The sequence below is a fragment of the Chelonia mydas genome, chromosome 1, assembly GCF_015237465.2.
Source record: "Chelonia mydas isolate rCheMyd1 chromosome 1, rCheMyd1.pri.v2, whole genome shotgun sequence".
Taxonomy (NCBI): domain Eukaryota; kingdom Metazoa; phylum Chordata; order Testudines; family Cheloniidae; genus Chelonia; species Chelonia mydas.
The window spans coordinates 7,728,352-7,747,977 of NC_057849.1; the positions used below are offsets into that span (position 1 = coordinate 7,728,352).

The window sequence follows — 19,626 nt, forward strand, 5'->3', positions numbered from 1 at the left end:
ACAGTACTCCAGATGAGGCCTCACCAATGTTGAATAGAGGGAAACGATCACGTCTCTTGATCTGCTGGCAATGCCCCTACTTATACATCCCAAAATGCCATTGGCCTTCTTGGCAACAAGGGCACACTGTTGACTCATATCCAGCTTCTCGTCCACTGTAAACCCTCGGTCCTTTTCTGCAGAACTGCTGCCGAGCCTTTCAGTCCCTAGTCTGTAGCGGTGCATGGGATTCTTCCGTCCTAAGTGCAGGAGTCTGCACTTGTCCTTGCTGAACCTCATCAGATTTCTTTTGGCTCAATCCTCCAATTTGTCTAGGTCCCTCTGTATCCTGTTCCTACCCTCCAGCGTATCTACCTCTCCTCCCAGTTTAGTGTCATCTGCAAACTTGCTGAGGGTGCAATCCACACCATCCTCCAGATCATTTATGAAGATATTGAACAAAACCGGCCCCAGGACCGACCCTTGGGGCACTCCACTTGATACCGGCTGCCAACTAGACATGGAGCCATTGATTACTACCCGTTGAGCCCAACAATCTAGCCAACTTTCTATCCACCTTATAGTCCATTCATCCAGCCCATACTTCTTTAACTTGCTGGCAAGAATAATGTGGGAGACCGTCTCAAAAGCTTTGCTAAAGTCAAGGAATAACACGTCCACATCTTTCCCCTAATCCACAGAGCCAGTTATCTCGTCATAGAAGGCAATTAGATTAGTCAGGCATGACTTGCCCTTGGTGAATGCATGCTGACTGTTCCTGATCACTTTCCTATCGTCTAAGTGCTTCCCTCTCTCTTGGTTAGCCCGTCTCTGCCTAGCACTCCTCCTTCTTGGAACACCATCCCATGGTCAAAGAATCCAAAACCTTCTCTCCGACACCACCTGCGTAGCCATTCATTGACTTCCATGATTCGACAGTCTCTACCCAGGCCTTTTCCTTCCAACGGGGGGGGGGGGGGTGGATGAGAAGACCACTTGCGCTTCAAACTCCTTTATCCTTCTTCCCAGTAATTACTCCCAAATAATTACTTCCAAAGTGAGTATTCTAGAGTAAAATCACTTTTGTTCGGGAATAGTGTGTCCACCTGGGGGAGTTGTCCACACAAAAATATTAAATCAGTTTCCTTTTATGTCCTCCCTTTCATCTGTAAATTAATCCAGAACTAAAGCAATTTTTCCACTTCCCCAGTAGATGGCATCACTAGACTACTTTTTCTATCATCCACTCTCCCAAAAAGATCTTACTATTATTATGCATTGTTTGTGTTAGGCTACTACCTGTTGCAGATACCTGTCTCTCTAGGCCACTGATCAAATATGAGGGACCCAAGTTACTAGATATCGTGCATGCGTATAACAAAAAATTGTCCCTCACTATCTAGAGCCACATCTATACTACAGAGACTAGAAGCATAGATACAGTGCTGCAGCTATACTGGCATAACCTTGTAGTGTAGACGCAGCAGTGATGTAAGGGGCTTTTCCATTGTAGGACCACCACCTCCCTGAACGAGGGCAGCACCTGCCTGTGTCTACACCTGGAGTTAGGCCTGCATACCTATATGGCTGCATCATCCAGGGGTGTGAATGTTTCACGTCCCTGAGCAATGTACTTATGTCAATGTAAATTTTAAGCATAGAGCAGGTCTAAGAATAAGATGAGACAACAGTTTAATCCAGAGGTTCTCAAACTGGGGGTCGGGACCCCTCAGGGGGTGGCAAGGTTATTACATGGGGGGTCGCGAGCTGTCAGCCTCCACCCCGAACCTCACTTTGCCTCCAGCATTTATAACGGTGTTAAATATATTTAAAAGTGTTTTTAATGTATAAGGGGGCGGGGGGGTCACACTCAGCAGCTTGCTATGTGAAAGGGGTCACCAGTACAAAAGTTTGAGAACTACTGGTTTAATATAACAAACAGCTGCAAATAATGAGGCCGTTATGATAGTGTCTAAGGACTATGTAATTAGCAGCAGTCACAGAACTTCAGCAGCCTAACAGTTACCAAGCATTTAGTAGGCACCACAGCGTAGGTTGGTTTTAATAAGCGCACATCTTCACTGGCAGCATTAAAGCACTGCCACAGCTAAAAAAACCACCTCCACAAGGGGCGTAGCTCCCAGCGCTTGTGCACTGTCTATGCTGGCACGTTACAGCCCTGAAACGTGCAGCGCCCGGGGGATGTTTTTTCACACCCTTGAGTGAGAAAGTCACAGCACTGCAAAGTGACAGTGTAGACAAGCCCTAAGAGATGTAAAAGAGGCCAATGTGGTTGCTTTGCAGTTTTTCACAGTCAGCTCCTCTCATGCAGAAGGAGCAGCGTGGGAGAAAGATTTTTGCAGCTGCATTTCGAATGGCTATAATGGCTTTGTTTTGGCTGGAGACGTGGCCCAGTGTTTGAGGTGGAGGCTCCTTAACTGTTTCCATCACCTGTTTGCAGTGGCTTCTTTATATTTATCCTGAATGTAAGGTGGCAGTTACACCCCACCCATAATAGCAGGGTTTAGCCCGACCCATAACATTTGTCATATACAGCACCTTTCATCCAGAAGACAACATGCTGTTTACTAATTCTATACAGAAATCACTTCTACCTTTGAAAGGCAGCCAGCTCTGGGAGGAAATGCAGCAGCTGCTTAACAAGGTTATGCAACTCCGTAAGACAGGAAGCTGAGAGAATGCCATCATGCAAGGAAAATTAAAGAGGCAGAATGTAACACCACGGTTCGAACAAAAATTGCCCTAGGAGCTTTAGTGTTGGGACCGCAATTATTCATTTTTTTCTGGAAAATGAGCTGCTTGCAGCGGAGGGTGCTCCTTCGCTGCACATTAGGGCATCGGTTCAATACTGACTCGGACCAGAAATGGCCAGCTACTGCCTAACCAGCACTATGATACTCTTATCAGGTCTCCCATTTAAACAGTAGCCCTGCTTAGGGGGGTAAAAGCTACTAGGAAACGCACACAGCTACAAGTCTTGCAGTACCCTAATATCAAGGATGTGAAGAGGGAATTTCTTGGAACTGATTAGGACATAAAGCAGAGCGGGTTTCAGAACCTGCAGTGGTATGTTTTGAAGGAGTAGGTCTCGGAAAGGTCTGCTGTGGGGAGAACGCAGCCTGGTTCCGCTGCAGCCCATGCTGCGCTCACTGGTCTTTCTCCCGGTTGCTTTCTTGGGCCTCCTTTGAGTGTCTTATAGTAACTGACACGGCTGATTTCTTTGACTAGAACGTGAATGGGTTAAACCGTGATGGAGGAAGCCAGACTTCTCCTTTTGGGGTGTGACTGTGACTGGATCTGAAAGATCAAAATTAAAAAAGAAGCTTCACACTCTGAGGTGACTTTCGAAGGAAATTAAGCAACCAAGAGAGGACTTCCTGGCACTGGTGTGTTACCTCCCAGCTCGCTGCCTCCTTGGTAGGGAAACTACAGGCAGGAAAGAGCCTCTGCACAAACAGGTTTCAGAGGAGCAGCCGTGTCAGTCTGTATCCGCAAAAAGAACAGGAGGACTTGTGGTTCCTTAGAGACTAACCCATAGTTATTCATAATGACAGGTTTCAGAGTAACAGCCGTGTCAGTCTGTATCCGCAAAAAGAAAAGGAGTACTTGTGGCACCTTAGAGACTAACCAATTTATTTGAGCATAAGCTTTCGTGAGCTACAGCTACCGATGAAGTGAGCTGTAGCTCACCAAAGCTTATGCTCAAATAAGTTGGTTAGTCTCTAAGGTGCCACAAGTCCTCCTTTTCTTTTTCCATAGTTATTCTCTCACTGATTTCCACGGTAAAATGTGTTCAGTCTAACTAGGCTCTTTCTACCTGCCAACCCTGCAGATACAACCTGGGTCTGTGAACAACTGAAATCAGGTCCTTTCTGTTGCACACCACTGTCAACTGAACTCAAGGTTTCTGGATAATGACCATGGGTGAGGTGGACTAGAGCGGAGCTCAGTAGTAAGAATGTATTTCTTCCAGTAAACAGAACACATACAGCATGATCAGAAGAAACACCTGGTGCCCTCAACTCCTATAGACATCCATGGAAATTCTAGTTTAGCCTATATAGGTTCTTTTGCTGTGTTGTGAACACTCAGCACTTTGCAGGATCTGGCCTGTAAGAAGAAGGAAGTATAGGTTCCTGATTTTCCACGGCCTATTTATTTACATGCTTACGCCCAGTCAATCTCTGTTATGCAAAACACTTAAGCATCTGCAATGGGGCTGTTTAGAATGATCAAGTTTTGCTGTGGAAATCAGTGAACCTAACAGCTGTGTAAAATGGGTGTGAAAACTCTACCATTCTAGACTCACTTGACAGCATTTTGCAGAGGCAGAATTGACTACATGTGGTGCAGGGTGATGGAGAATCAGGTCTCAGCTACTTTTGGAGCGGGGGGGGGGGGGGGCTCAAATCCTGCTTGCTTTACTCACTAGACTTCAGTGGCTCTTGTCACAAGGGTTTGGCCCTTGGGCAGTCATGTAACCGTAACCCTGCTATGGAAGATGCTGCAAAGTGGAAGTTACCACAGTAGCCCAAGGAAGGTCTCTTCTCTTGCTTCATTTCCCTCCAACAAAACAAGTTTGTATGGCCAGTTTCCTTTTTTCTCATGGACTACTCAGTTTAGATTGTCATCACACCACAGAGAAGGAGGTTTATGTATGCAAGCAAAGTGGGGGACATAAAAGTCATTAAGATACACAGGGTTTTCAGCTGAATGGAAGATTTTGTGATGGGGGATTTTGGATAAACAAGTTTTTCAGATGAAAGTTGTTTATTATTTTTTTTTTAATTTTGATCGGTTCAGTTTTCCACATCTTTCAGCCTCCCAGCCATGGCTGCTGGGACTAGACTTGGATGAAATGGACACTTTCTGCTTTTCAGGATTTTGCTCCACTGAAAAAAGGTTGTAAACAACGGCATCTAGGTACAGAATTGTGTGAGATTCCTGCAGAGCTCCTGAAATGCCATGGAAATGTACGTATGCAAGGCAGACTCAGAGAAATGAACATGGTGTTTTGGGTTGGGCAGTAAATGGGCAGAGAGCCGCTTGTGGCAGGGAAGTAGGGACTTAGGAGAGATCAGATTTTGACATTCACTGCGATGTATGGTGATGAAAAGGGATAGATAAAAACAAGACCAGGGAGATGAGCGATTGGCTGGAGCCAGAGATTGGAAATGATACAGAGCCTTTCAGGGCTAGATCACTGATCAAAGTTAGCTCTGTTCCAATGGTAGTTATTGTCTGGTGATTGGCCTTTGTCAAAGGAGGTGATGGCCTCAGTCCAGTCCCAAATGGACAGGCGTTTACATCACGGAAAACACCAATTGCCCTGCTGGTTGGCATACTCAGCAAAGAGCCCAAGGGCTGAATAGACCTGAAGATCAAAACTACCCCCTCACCCCTTCTGCCCCGCTGGGGATGGTACAGGAGAAGCTACCTCCTCACTGTCTGTGTTGCATAGAAGCTGTGGATGAGCAAAGAACGTTGCTGTCCAAGGGCGGCCAGTCTGGCACCTTTCACCAGCACTAGAGTCACATCAAATTTATTTAAAAAAAAAATCATTTTAAGAGAGCGAGAGGCTGAAAGTTAACGAGTCACAGGCATTGTGAGATTGTGGGTTCCTCTGACCTGTGTATCGTGGCCAACGCTGCTGCTGCTCGTGGCCTCTGGCTTTGCCCAGCGTGTGGAGGTGCTGCTCAAACTGCTGTCCTCTGCTGGTTCTTTTCCTCCCCAAGAGGCTGTTTAACTTGGAAGGGGCAGAGGGCACATGCACTGAAAACAGGACCAGTTTTATTCCCTCCTCTCCCCTTCTCTATGTTCCTCACTATCCCTCTTTCTCTCTTCTCCCCTTCCCCCCGCCCCCACCCCGCGTTCCTTGGTATTTCCTTACATGTCCTGTCTCACAGTGCAGCCCCCACATCCCATACTGGGGAGTGAGGGTTGTAGTGATTATTCTTCCAGGGCTTTAACATCAGTGGGATGTGCTGGTAAATGTAACACATGCAAACCCTGGGATACCCATAGACTGGAGAAGGGAATAGCTGAGAGATCTAAAACAGTGGTTCTCAACCAGGGGTACATGTACCCCTGGGGGTAAGCAGAGATTTTTCCGGGGGTACATCAGCTCATCTAGATATTTACCTAGTGTTACAACAGGCTGCATAAAAAGCACTAGCAAAGTCAGTAGAAACTCAAGTTTCATACAGACAATGATCTGCATACGATACACTGAAATGTGTAAGCACAATATTTATGTTCCAACTCATTTATTTTATAATTATATGGTAAACATGAGAAAGTGAGCCATTTGTCAGGAATAGTGGGCTGGGACACTTTTGTATTTTTATATCTGATTTTGTAAGCAAGTAGTTTTTAAGTGAGGTGAAACTTGAGGGTACGCAAGACAAATCAGACTCCTGAAAGGGATACAGTCATCTGGAACGATTGAGAGCCACTGGAAAACACAGGTTTGAAATGCCCATGGTCTGTGGGGTCAGTTTGAAATCCCGGCAATGTGGCTCAGCCCTCAAATGAAATGAGTTCCAGGGAGTTTGCTGTACAAGACCATAATTACTAACCTTTGGCAGAATTTGATTTTTTTAAAATATAATTTCAGCAGATCCTATTGATGTTTAATTTTAAGCATTTTTTATTTTTATCGATTTAAATTTTAGCAGTTGGACAAAATTATGAGGTTTCAGCTTTTTTATCAATGTAAATGTTTACAGTTGCAGGAAGGTATGTGGTCATCAAACATTGTGGGGGGGGGGGGTCAGGCAGTAGTTACTTAATGACAGTAGATGTTAAGATTCAAAAGTTAACGCTTTATAACTTTGGAATACAAATTTTCAACAACACATGTCAAAATATACAAAGTAGATATCCTTAAATCAAGCTCTCATAAGTTTTCAAGCAGCATTTTTCACACTTTACCTATTTGTAAAAATTGTTCATCAATTTCTATTACTGACATTTACTAATAACAAGCCCAGCCTTCCAAGCCTAGTAATAACTGAGGTCTTATCTGCTCTGCATTGACATGCAGGATGGGGGCCTGATTTTCAGGGATGCTGAGCACCTGCAGCTCGCTTTGACTTCCGCTGGAGTTGTGGCTGCTTTTGAAAACCAGGCTCTGTGTCAACGTAATGCTATAACTCTCTTGTAATGAACCAAACCGGGCACTAGAGGTCACTGATTCAAAATGAAAAACGATCAGAAAATTCATTAGTACTCTGGAAATGAAAATAAAAATTAAAACTCAGAGAGAAAAGCTAACACATTACACAAAGATTAAAGGGGTTGAACCCCATCCTGCAATAAGATTTGGAGACTCTGAGAGAGAGAGAGAGAATCCATCACTTCCCATGGTAGTTTGTTCTGGTGGTTAATCACCCCCACTGTTCAAAATGTGTGCCTTATTTCTCATTTGAATTTGCACCAGCAAGCAAATCTTTAGGGCCATTGCATCAACCCAGAGAGAGTAGAAGCTCTGGGGAGCTGAGATCCAGGACTTCTGAATTTTTATTCTAAAGTTTCTTTCCATTTTACTTCAACAGGAAAAAGAGAGAGAGAAGGAGAGACAACAAATAAATTGGTGGAAGGTAGTCTGACTTGTTCTGCAGTGACATGTGCTTTCCCATCGCCTCCCATGCTCTGCTCCCCAGATCGGAGCTGCCCTGCAGCTTTTCAGTAGCTCCAACATTTGGATTGCAGGTAGGTGTCTGTGGTGAGCCTTGTAAGCCTACACCAGGCCTTGCACATCTGATAAAGGACATGCATAGTTCAGTGCAGAGAAATGTGCAGAGTGGGGTCCTGCTTTATGTAATGTACATTTTAAAGATGCATTGTTTTTTTTAAATGCACAGTTGGTGTGGTGTGCATGGGAGACCGACCTCATTCAATGCATGCCATGTCTCATTCATGGAACCCTTTCTGTCTGCCTATCTGGGTGTGTGTTTACTACCTGAGTGGCTTGTATGATGTGCAGATAGTGAGGCAAGGCTCCTCAATAGCTCTCATCTCATTCACTGCCCATCCTGTGAGGGACACAGAGAATGAGGCAGGGTTCTGTGTAAAACCCCTAAGGTGGAAAAAAAAACCCTGGGTGTTACTATGGCACAGAGGGAGTGTCTCCCTCCTATGGACCTTCTGAGGGACATGGTGGTGTGTGGCTTTTTCTCTGTTTTTTTAAAAGAAAAAACCCTAGGAAATTCCATTTAAAAAACTAAATGAGCGTTAAGTAGGCTTGGGAGAATTAGATTTTTATCGGTAAATGTTAATAAATGTCAATTTCACTGTACATACACAGACAAACCAATATTTCCAATGATCACAATCAAAGTCTACAAGGAGGCAAAGTAAGCAAAATGCTGCCTGAGAACTTATTAGAGTTTGATTTAGGGAGATTTACTTTATATATTTTGAATGTGATATTGACAATTTGTGTGTCAACAGTTCTAGAGCTTTAGCTCTTTGAATCTCTATGTCTACTGTCCTTAAATAACTATGGTCTGATACCCCGCATAATTTCCCGCAGCTGTGAAAATTGACATATATACACATTTAAAGGTTTCATAGTAGCAGCCGTGTTAGTCTGTATCCGTAAAAAGGAGTACTAGTGGCACCTTAGAGACTAACCACTTTATTTGAGCATAAGCTTTCTTGAGCTACAGCTCACTTCATCGGATGCATTCAGTGGAAAATACAGTGAGGAGATTTATATACACACAGAACATGAAAAAATGGGTGTTATCATACACACTGTAAGGAGAGTGATCACTTAAGATGAGCTATTACCAGCAGGAGAGCGGGCGGGGGTGGTGGGGGAGGGGGGAGGGGAGAAAACCTTTTGTAGTGATAATCAAGGTGGGCCATTTCCAGCAGTTAACAGGAACTTCCGAGGAGCAGTGTGGGGTGGGGGAAATAAACATGGGGAAATAGTTTTACTTTGTGTAATGACACATCCACTCCCAGTCTTTATTCAAGCCTAAGTTAATTGTATCCAGTTTGCAAATTAATTCCAATTCAGCAGTCTCTCGTTGGAAACTTGTTGGTCCAACCTCAGCCTGGACCAGTCCACACAAGAGATCCACTTCCTGGACACCACGGTGCTAATAAGCGATGGTCACATAAACACCACCCTATACCGGAAACCTACTGACCGCTATTCCTACCTACATGCCTCCAGCTTTCACCCAGACCACTCCACACGATCCATCGTCTACAGCCAAGCTCTACGATACAACCGCATTTGCTCCAATCCCTCAGACAGAGACAAACACCTACAAGATCTCTATCAAGCATTCTTACAACTACAATACCCACCTGCGGAAGTGAAGAAACAAATTGACAGAGCCATAAGAGTACCCAGAAGTCACCTACTACAGGACAGGCCCAACAAAGAAAATAACAGAACACCACTAGCCATCACCTTCAGCCCCCAACTAAAACCCCTCCAACACATCATCAAGGATCTACAACCTATCCTGAAGGACGACCCATCACTCTCACAAATCTTGGGAGACAGGCCAGTCCTTGCCTACAGACAGCCCCCCAACCTGAAGCAAATACTCACCAGCAACCACACACCACACAACAGAACCACTAACCCAGAAACCTATCCTTGCAACAAAGCCCGTTGCCAACTGTGTACACATATCTATTCAGGAGACACCATCATAGGGCCTAATCACATCAGCCACACTATCAGAGGCTTGTTCACCTGCACATCTACCAATGTGATATATGCCATTATGTGCCAGCAATGCCCCTCTGCCATGTACATTGGTCAAACTGGACAGTCTCTACATAAAAGAATAAATGGACATAAATCAGATGTCAAGAATTATAACATTCATAAACCAGTCGGAGAACACTTCAATCTCTCTGGTCACTCGATTTCAGACCTAAAGGTCACAATATTAGAACAAAAAGACTTCAAAAACAGACTCCAACGAGAGACTGCTGGTAATAGCTCATCTTAAGTGATCACTCTCCTTACAGTGTGTATGATAACACCCATTTTTTCATGTTCTGTGTGTATATAAATCTCCTCATTGTATTTTCCACTGAATGCATCCGATGAAGTGAGCTGTAGCTCACAAAAAACTTATGCTCAAATAAATTGGTTAGTCTCTAAGATGCCACTAGTACTCCTTTTCTTTATATACATTTAAAATATTTCAAAATAAACATTGATATGATCCATTTAAATTAGTAACAGTTCTGCTAAGCCTAGTGTTCAAGTTGCATGGGGAAGTACGCCAAAAGTAGGAAATATTTGCCTCTATTCATTTGATACAGTCTACAAATGCATGAACATGTGTTATTTCCGACTAGACAATGTACACTGTTTTCTGCAGCCTAGAAAGAACAATGTATTAGGCAGTGGCTCTTAAGGACACCATTGTGTGTCTTGTATATAAATGCCTTTTGGACTCTTTCTGGCAGGCATAAATTATTACCCATGAGAATCTCAATGTTCTTTTCACATAATGTTTTCAGTGACATCAGTATTAAGATGCATCTGCAAGGGAAGTGTAGCTTAGTGTGAGATTATTATAAAGGAGGTCTTTGAGATGCATTCCTTGGCTCTGGAGATAAGAATAGCAGTACCTGATGGGCAGCTAAATAAATTTCTGCCTGTGAGCTTCTGCCCATGCTTAGGTCAGCCTGAAAGTTGTAAACCATTTCAAAGAGTTTCCTGAGGCCGGAACTGTTCGGAACAGTCCACTGAGGAATAGCTCGCCACCCCCTACGTATCCCAAAGTCTGTTCACTAGTGTGCGGGACCGTGAGGGTGACGTTACCTATCTAGTGTAAGTACTTACATGGCTCCTATTATTATAGCATCTCAGCACTTTACAATCTTTAATGTATTTATTGTCACAATAACCAGTGAGGGGGAGGTAGGACAGGGCAATTATCCAAACTGAGGCAAACAGACACTAAGGGACTTGCCCAAGATCAGATGGGAAATCTGGGGCAGAGTAAGGAGTTGAACTTGGATTGCCTAAGTAAGGACTTGAACCTGCACCTTCTTGCATACAAAGCAGAACACGTCCCCCATTCCGCCAAGCCCAGGAGATGGGGAGTCAGGTTGAATTTTGGGGACAAGTGATGGGTTGGGCCCATCCTTGGGGAGCGCTGAAGGGTACAGTTTGGCTTGCAGGGACATCTATGAATCTTTGCCCCTTTCCCCACATTGATCCTGACACTTGGTTGCCCCCAGGGGTGGTGAGTGATGTGTAATTAGCACGTTGACAGCATTGCACATTTGCAAAGCACTGCACAAACATTAACAAATTAATCCTAATTAGCAAGTTGTGTTCCTGATCCCTGCCAAAGGTGGGAGATGCCCATAAGCAATCTCCTTGGGACAGGGACCATGTCTCTTCAAGTGTCTGCAAAGCACCCAGCTCCTTAAGATCTTCCCAGGCAGGCAACAATAGTAATTCAGCCTCCCGCTGTGTGACATCTCCCTTATTCCCTTGCCTGCTGCATGCACAGAAAGGGACGGTGTCTCTTTAAGCTTGGGGAGTGCTGCCTTGCCTGAGTGAGGGTGGGTTCTGGTTACTGTGAAGAATCCCAGGTGACATGTGAGGCTAAGGGGCGGGGCTTCACCTGGCCCCCAGGTGAGAGTGATATGGGCTACAGTTCCCTAATGTCTGTCTTTCTTCCTGCCTTGCCGTGGCTTAGGCTGTAGTAGGTTCTTCCTCTGCTGGCTCCTTTCATTCACCCACAGTCTTGGAATGAAGCTGTTCCCTGAACAATGGGCCACCGAGGGTATAAGGCAGAGTGACTTCCTGGAGCAGGAAATGCCTGCAACGGTGATGCCGGTGAGTATAGCCGGGCTTGGGCAAGGACTCTTACTTTCTTCCTGTCTAGGTGTCCGGGGATGGGGCTGTGAGTCTTTGATTATCTCCAGACTGGCAGCCCCAGGGCAGGCTTCCCCACCTGAATCATGACTTGGGAGGGGGAGCTCTTGAGGCCCCATTCAGGTGGGATCACTCCCTGTTGAGATTTGAGCAAATGTCTGAGACATCCCATGCACGCACCTACTTTCACCTGAGCACCAAACTTTCCAGTTCTTCCTCTCCGGGTGTTGACTGGGCGTGGCTTGAACTTGTGACCTAAAGGTGACAGGCTCTCATCAAAAGTCATGCAGTTCAGAGCTGCAAAGCTGGCTGTGTGTACTTAACTCCCCTTGCTGTTACATTTTGTAGCTCCTACCATAAGTAGGGTTCTCCGGCACCCCCGTCCCCACTAGCCTGTAGCAGGCAGCTACAGATTCCAATCTTGGTCTGTTACACAGGTAGATTTGGAGTGATGACTCTATTTGCTTTAGCGGAGTTACTGAGATTGGAATCTGGCCCACTACTTGCCTTAGTTCAGGATTTCCTTGGAGGGATTTTGTGTGTGTGTTTAATCCCTGAAACATCTTTAAGATAGTATATATTGCATATGGTTACAAAGAATCCGAGATCAAAAGGTTTAAGTAAGACCATTTATAATCTTAGGAGTGTAGCTTTATAGTGGTGGTCTTTCCTATTTTTGTGCTTCTAGTTCTATGGTAGTTTAGAATTACAGTCCCCCAACAGAGGAGTGTAAAAACTCACAGACCATAAATCCTATCCAGATCTTGCCCATCCTTTGTCTGGAACAGGGTTTCCCACACTTTGCGTGACTGATGTGGCGACACTGACAACTTGCCAGGTTCATAAAAGTTTCACCTAATGCAGGAAATGAAACCGTTTCCACCTGCCTTCTCCTTTAATAGGAGGGAGAGACCGGTGGGTAATATAACTCCCAGAATGCAGTGCTCTCTCTCGGTCTAAGTGAGCTGCACCAGACGCTCTCCACCCACGGATTGAGTCTGACTTGCTGCATGCATGCAGGCAAGACTGTGGCTGGTGTATTTCCCATGCATGAGACCCAGCTGATACACCGTGGCCAGCACCTTGATGCCATTGAGCAGATGTGACTAATGTGTGCGGCTCCCAGAGTGTCTGTGTAGGAGACTGAAATAGACAGAGCTCTCTTCCTCTTCTTGCCTTTGCAGCCCTCATGTGACTAAGCGTGTGGTGCTGTGGGTTTCGTGTGACAGGTGGGTTAGCAGCGCAGGGTCCACAGAGGCAAATATGATTTACTGCTCAGAGCTGCCATCCTGGGCCTTTTGGTTCTGTGCAGCTGGGTTTCCGTGGGACCCTGCCATGGGCGTTAGTCATGTAAAGCTGGCCTATCTGAGGGAGCTGCAGGCTATGCTGGGGTGTGGCTGCCCTTTCAGGTTTCTGGCAATTGCTCTTGTGTTGCTGCACCACAGAGAAAAGAAACAGGGCCCTGTCATCAGCACTGGTCCTATCACAAACAGCACAACTGCCTGCAGGGGGCATCACGTGGGTCAGCCCCATCTCCGCTCCTGATAAGGGGGCCGGGATGTGGAATGACAAACTCCTGATCCCACACCCTCTTCCCATACACATGTCCCCTGTTATCATGGCTAAGGGCAACTCTCTGATCTCCTACCCCCCCCCCCCCCCCCGCCGTAGTCTTTGAGGCACTCTTGCCTGTGGTCCTGCCCGTTGCAGAGCCCTGCTTGTGACTCAGGGCAGGCCTCCTGCTGAAAGGAACATGAGTGATCAGGGGCGGTACCAAGTGATGTCACCCACCCAAGGGCGCTGGCTTAGCCGGCCCTAGTGTGTTTACCGTACACAGAGACGATAGCTATGCAATTGAGATAACTGCACAATAACACTATGAAACACAGAGTGCCGGCCTGGGTGTAATGAATATGCCACTCGGTGGCTCAGAACGGGCTCTGTCTGCCTCTGTTGTTAATAGGGCCAGGCCAAGAGCACCAGTCTCCATCACCCACTTGTTAGATTTCAAAACAAACACCTTTGTGCGTTCTCTCACACTGCCCCACAAGCCTGCAAGGCCCTCCCTGTAAGGGCCCACAGACCGACCTCACTGTCTGCCTTCAAATCTCTCCACAAAACTCTCCTTTGCCGTGAGGCCTCCAAAAAGATGGCTGGTGTCCTGAGCCCACTGCCAATCACACAGAGCAGGATGGCCTCGTTGTGCTCCCCTATGGGTCTGTCTGTCATCGCTTGTCTTTGACCGTGAGCTTTTCGGGACACGGCCCATCGTTTTGTTCTGTGTCTGTACAGCGCTTAGCGCAATGGAGTTCCTGCTCCTCGACCAAGAACATAAGAACAGCCGTACTGCGTCAGGCCAATGGTCCATCTCGCCTAATATCTTGTCTCTGACAGTGGCCAGTGCCAGGTGCCAGACTAGGGCTCCTAGGTGCTAAGATAATAAAAATAATAAATTCAAGGTGTTCAGAGAGATGGGACCCCCTTTCTCCCCTTATGAATTTCCCCTTGATACGATGCTTTTCAGACATTGTCTGTCCATGTCTGGAAGGCAGGCAGGTGCAGCCTCTTACTAGAGTTCCGCTGGAAGTAGGTTCTCCCTGCTGACTATTTAAATTGTTTGTACAGAAATAGCAGGGGCCACATCATATACAATAATACACGTATGCTAAACGCACATGACTGCTCAAGCTATGAATGAGATGCACTGTTCCATGAGTAGACACTTTTACGGTCGCCATAGTATCTGAGCTCCTCATGTATTAATGAGTGAGTCTTCACAACACTGCTGTCAGGAGGGACGGGGGGTGGGGGGGAAGGGTCATAGAATATCAGGGTTGGAAGGGACCTCAGGACGTCATCTAGTCCCACCCCCTGCTCAAAGCAGGACCAATCCCCAATTTTTGCCCCACATCCCAAATGGCCCCCTCAAGGATTGAACTCACAACCCTGGGTTTAGCAGGCCAATGCTCAAACCACTGAGCGATCCCTCCCCCCGTTGTCATCCTCCTTTTACAGGCGGGGATACTGATTGGCCCAAGGTATCACTGGAAGTCCCAGGAATAGAACCTAGATTTGCTGGGTCCCACTCCGGTACCTTAACCCTTAGCCCATTCTTCCTTCGTTAAACTGGCCAACCTGTCCTTAACACCACTGTGGCAGCTAGTACAGCCTTTTTTGGTAGGGTTGGGTGTCCAGCGTCCTATGTGAAATGTGTCTGCCAGTCTGGGTCTCTTCCTGGCTTGTAGCAGACAACAGGGCTTCCGCATGAGAAAACCCACGCTCCAAAAGCTGGCCCTGACTGATTTCCTCTTGTTAGCAGCCTCAGCGGAGGCCACGGGAACTGAAGTGGGGCTGTGGTCAGGGCTGCTGTTGCCCATGCAATACCTCTTCCGTGCATGAACAGAACTAAACGCTCATGGGAAGCAGCATGTGAGTCCAGAGGCATGGCACAGCCCCTGTGGTATTTTGTCATGTGTTTCCTGCTTCCCAGCATGCAGAGTTGTGTCTTGGATGTGGCCTCAGAGGCTGGTGGATGTGACCAGCTGGTGACATAGACTTGAGCAATAGGACATGCCGCTTGGGGGAATGTTATTTGCTGCTGTTACCCAACTGCTTTCCTTCCGAGGGAGCGGGGGTGGACGTGAAGTTGAAAATGCCCATTAGAAGAGAAGGATGGGGAGATGGTAAGAATTGTGCCAGGATTTAGAGCCAGTTAAAATGACCTCTTGCATAGGTGCCCGGAGGCTCCACTCAGGATCAAGCCCCATTGTGCTGGGTGCTGTAGGAACGCATAGTAAGAGACGGTCCTTGTCCCAGAGAGCTTGTGGTCTAAATTAAGACAATGCAACAGGTGGGTGTGACAGAGAGCTGGGGAGGTAAGGGAGTGTGCTGGCAGCATGGTGTTCCACAGATCAGCTACAATCACATTCTGTAGGCGTTGAGTCTGTTTTATCCATCCATGGAGTCTCTGCAGGTAGTGTGGCCAGTGCTAAGGGGCTGAGAGAATTTCTGGCTCCCACCCATTTTGGCAATCAGAATCCTTCCCCCCTCCCCCTCAGCACACACACAGAGTACATTTTGTGTCTTTCCCTAAAAACAATCGTAGTTTGAGAGAAGTGGGGTTGGAGGTAGCATTCTCTAATAGTTAAAGTAGGGGCCTGGAAGTTAAGGTTTCTAGGTTGGTTATTTTGCTACTGCCACTCGGTGTGACCTTTGGCTTGTCACTTCTTCACTGTGTGCCTCAGTTGCCCCATTTCTAAACCAGGAGTGACAATACTGACCAGCCTGGCTAGGGCAAATTCGTGTTTGTGCAGGACTTTCAGATCTTCTGAGTGAGGCTGTAAGCGCAGAACAGCGCTTAATTTGTGCCAGGGCTGAGCCCCGGCACCTCTAGGCTTAGCAGTTCTGGGTTGCTGCGTCAGTTATGAATGTAAAAGAATTGCTTGAGCCCCAGCACCTAATTGCTTGAGTCCAGAACCTCTTTCATTACAAATTAAGCACTGATGCACAGTATTCAATTTCCATAATAATCAGCCTTGCTCCAAAACGACCTCTGACCTCCAGAGACTCTTCTGGTTTCTGTAATTCTTCAAGGCAGAGGTGGGGTTGGGAGAACATGCTGGATTTGGGGGTCTGTGACCCCTCTACAGCCATTTTCCTTAGCGGTTGGGTTTTGTGAAACATTTTTTCCATGATTTAACCCATTGTTTCAAAAGGGAAACTTAATTCAAGACACACAATTTACAGTGGGCTCTGACCGCACTGACTAATAATCCTCCCCTTTGGGGTGGATGATTAAATATCATTATCCCTATTTCACAGATGGGGAAATTAACCTTTGTGACTCAAGTAGTCTGCCCAGGGCTCTGCAGCCAATCAGTGGCAGAGCTGGGATTAGAACTCACGAGTTCCTGGCCCTGTGGCTGGTGCTCCAAACCCTGCTGCCTGTGTGTGTTTCAACCTGACATTCGTCAATGCCAGAGCACGGTGCTTTGGTTACACTCGGTCCAGAGGAGTGTATAACTTAAGGACCTGACCCGGCTGGGTGCTGAGCCCCTTTGGGCCCCGCTGGCTTCTCTAGGGTGCTGAGCATCCCCAGCACTCACTGGACTGGTCCCTACATTCTCGGTTCTACCTGCTGGCTCTGAACTGTTTTTTCCAGTTCCCTCTCTGCTGGCGACTGGCTCTTCTCAGTGTAGTGCTGTATAAAACACATGCCCGAGCCAGTGACCTGCCTCCTGAGACCCCCAAGGAGCTGCTACAGGAGAAGCTGCTGCCGGCTCCCAAGGTCTCCGGCTTCCCCCAGGAGCATCCCAGCTGCTGTTAGGGTTCAAGGAGCGGTGCTGTCCTGAGTTGGGGGCTGGGGAGTGTCCAGGGCTCACCCGGCTCCCACCCTGCAGTCTGATTTATGTGAAATCTTCCCCCACTCAGTTGCTGCTGCTAACTGACCCTGAAGACTGGCAGACTGTGAAACCCACCGCTCAGCAGCTGATGGCTACACTCATACCAGAGCGGCTGGCCTACTGCCGAGAGCCCTGGGAGTCATGCATCTGCCATGTTCCCTGAAGCCCTCTCTCTCTCTGCTCCTTCCTTCCTCTGGTGACCTAGGGATTAATCAAGCCCTGTCCTGACATTTGCTTCATCCTGCCCCTCTCTCAGGGTGCCAGCTGGCTCAGCTGCCCTCCAGCGGCCTTCCCCCTCAGTGCCAGAGGCAGTGAGGTGCTAGGGCAGGTGAAGTAGGTGGAGTGCGAGCTGGCTGGAGTCCCATAGGCTTGGGGCTGGCCCTGCTGATGCTAGAGACGGCCAGATACAGATTTTGGGGTGGATCCAAATGTTGCAGCTCTGGGTCATTTGTGCCCTGCCCCCAAGTTTCCTTCCCATCCTGTGTGCCCGTGTGATAGCTATGTTCTGGGAGCAGGCAGACTGGTGGTGCCATGCCCGTTACATGGGGGGGCCGGGGAGAGGTGATGGGGGAGCCCTCTGGTACCACAGCGCAGGTGTGAGCTTGGGAGCTGAGCCCGCTCTGCAGGGAGCCAGTGTTCAATGCTGAGATAACTGGTGCCAAGTCGCTCGCTTCCCTACACCTCCCGTGTGTGTGTCTGGATTATCTAGGGCCTACCTGTAAGCTCCTGCCCTGTTACATGCCGGGACAGGAGCGCTTGCTGCTGCCCCTACACAAACCCGTTCAAATTCCCTCTCTCTAAGCAGACCTCGTGCACGAGTTTAGCGCTCACGCCAGCGAGGGTCTGACAGCGCTGGCTGGAAACGTACAGCACTTCCCCGCGCACGCGCAAGCTGCTCCTCCGGTCCAGCGTGCTCCGTGCTTCGAGCCTCCCGCCCTACCCCGACAACAGCACTGCCCGTGCACCTCAGTCCTGCCTTGCATCCCCTGCTGTTCCAGCCCTGAGCCCAGCTAAGTAGCAGGTGCTGAACTGTGCCGGGGTATCGTACTGTGCACAAACGAGAAACTTTCCCTGGATCCCACTCCTCGCCGAGCAGTGAACTTGCGACTTGGGGGAGCTGTATGCGCTACGTCTCATCCTGGCGCATCGGTGGCTCTCAGCCTTCCCAGACTACTGTACCCCTTTCAGGAGCCTGATTTGTCTTGTGTACCCCAAGCTTCACCTCACTTAAAAACGACTTGTTTACAAAATCAGACGTGAGAATGTAAAAATGTCCCAGCACACTAGTACTGAAATGTTGCTGACGTTCTCATTTCGTCTGTATGAAATTTTAGTTTGTACTGACTTTGCTAGTGCTTTTTATGCAGCCTGTTGTAACACTAGGCAAATATCTAGATGAGTTGATGTACCCCCTGGAAGACCCCTGTGTACCCCCAGGGGTACACGTGCCCCTGGTTGAGAACCACTGCTCTATGTGAAATCCCAAGTCACCCCTTCCTCGCCTGCTGGGTGTGTTTTCTGATGACGCTGCGGCTTGCAGTTGAGTTCCCCTGTTGAATTATTGTCTGTTTTTTCCATGGGGAGTGCTGTTAAGAGATCGAGCCTTGTCTGGCCTAGCTGGTAGTTGCTCTGGCAGGTGATGTGTGAAGAGAGGCGCTGGAGAAGGGGGCAGGCAGCTGCCAGTGATGAGAGCTGCTGATCTGTCTGTCCATGGCAGATGGTGCCCATGCAGCGCTGCTCTGCCAGGGTGTTAGTCCTGGCAGCCTCTGTGCAGGGGGATGGCAAGTGCTGATGATCAGACAGTCCCTGGGTGAAAGGGAAAGTGATCCCCCTGTTCCCCCCCCCCGACCCCTGCATGCTTTTCTCCTCGTACCTAGACGCAGCAGGCTTGGAGCTGCGCTGGAGCTCTGCCAGCTGGAGGAGAAGGGTTTATAAGAGGCCTTGATCAGGATCTCGGCCTTGTGCCCCCTGACCCCTGCACTAGAGAGGACACATCTGGCTGATGAAATGGGGAAGGAGGGAGAGAGAGGGCCGCACTCAGATACCCTACTGCATAGATATTAACCACAGCCCAGCCATCAAACAGGGGCCGATCGCTTGCATGCATCCTGGCAGTGGCCTGTCTGGCTCGGGGCTGGGAAGCAGGAGGAGAGGTTGGTGGGCTGATGGAGCAGTTCAGGGACGCTGTACTAGGGGTGGGGGTGGGGGTAGAGATTTTGTGAGGAGCAGACACGCGGATGGTCCCACCAGCTGGGTGGAAGAGGTGATGGGGAGCGAGCAGCTGAGCTGTGAAGGGCCAAGGCTGAGAAGCTTGGACTCGAAGCCCAAGAAGAGGGGGAGCTGGTGGAG

At 48.0% G+C, this 19,626-nt stretch overlaps 1 protein-coding gene across 1 annotated transcript in view; it reads left to right on the forward strand.

The window, feature by feature from the left end:
* Nucleotides 1-4,838: 4,838 nt before the first annotated feature.
* Nucleotides 4,839-19,626, forward strand: part of LOC102938207 (sodium-dependent proline transporter) — a 42,162-nt gene continuing 27,374 nt past the window's right edge. The window contains 5 exon segments of the mRNA XM_037909050.2: nt 4,839-4,973; nt 7,557-7,589; nt 7,592-7,681; nt 7,683-7,713; nt 11,697-11,836. Of these exon segments, the coding sequence (XP_037764978.2) occupies nt 4,854-4,973; nt 7,557-7,589; nt 7,592-7,681; nt 7,683-7,713; nt 11,697-11,836 (414 nt within the window). The 5' untranslated portion in view covers nt 4,839-4,853.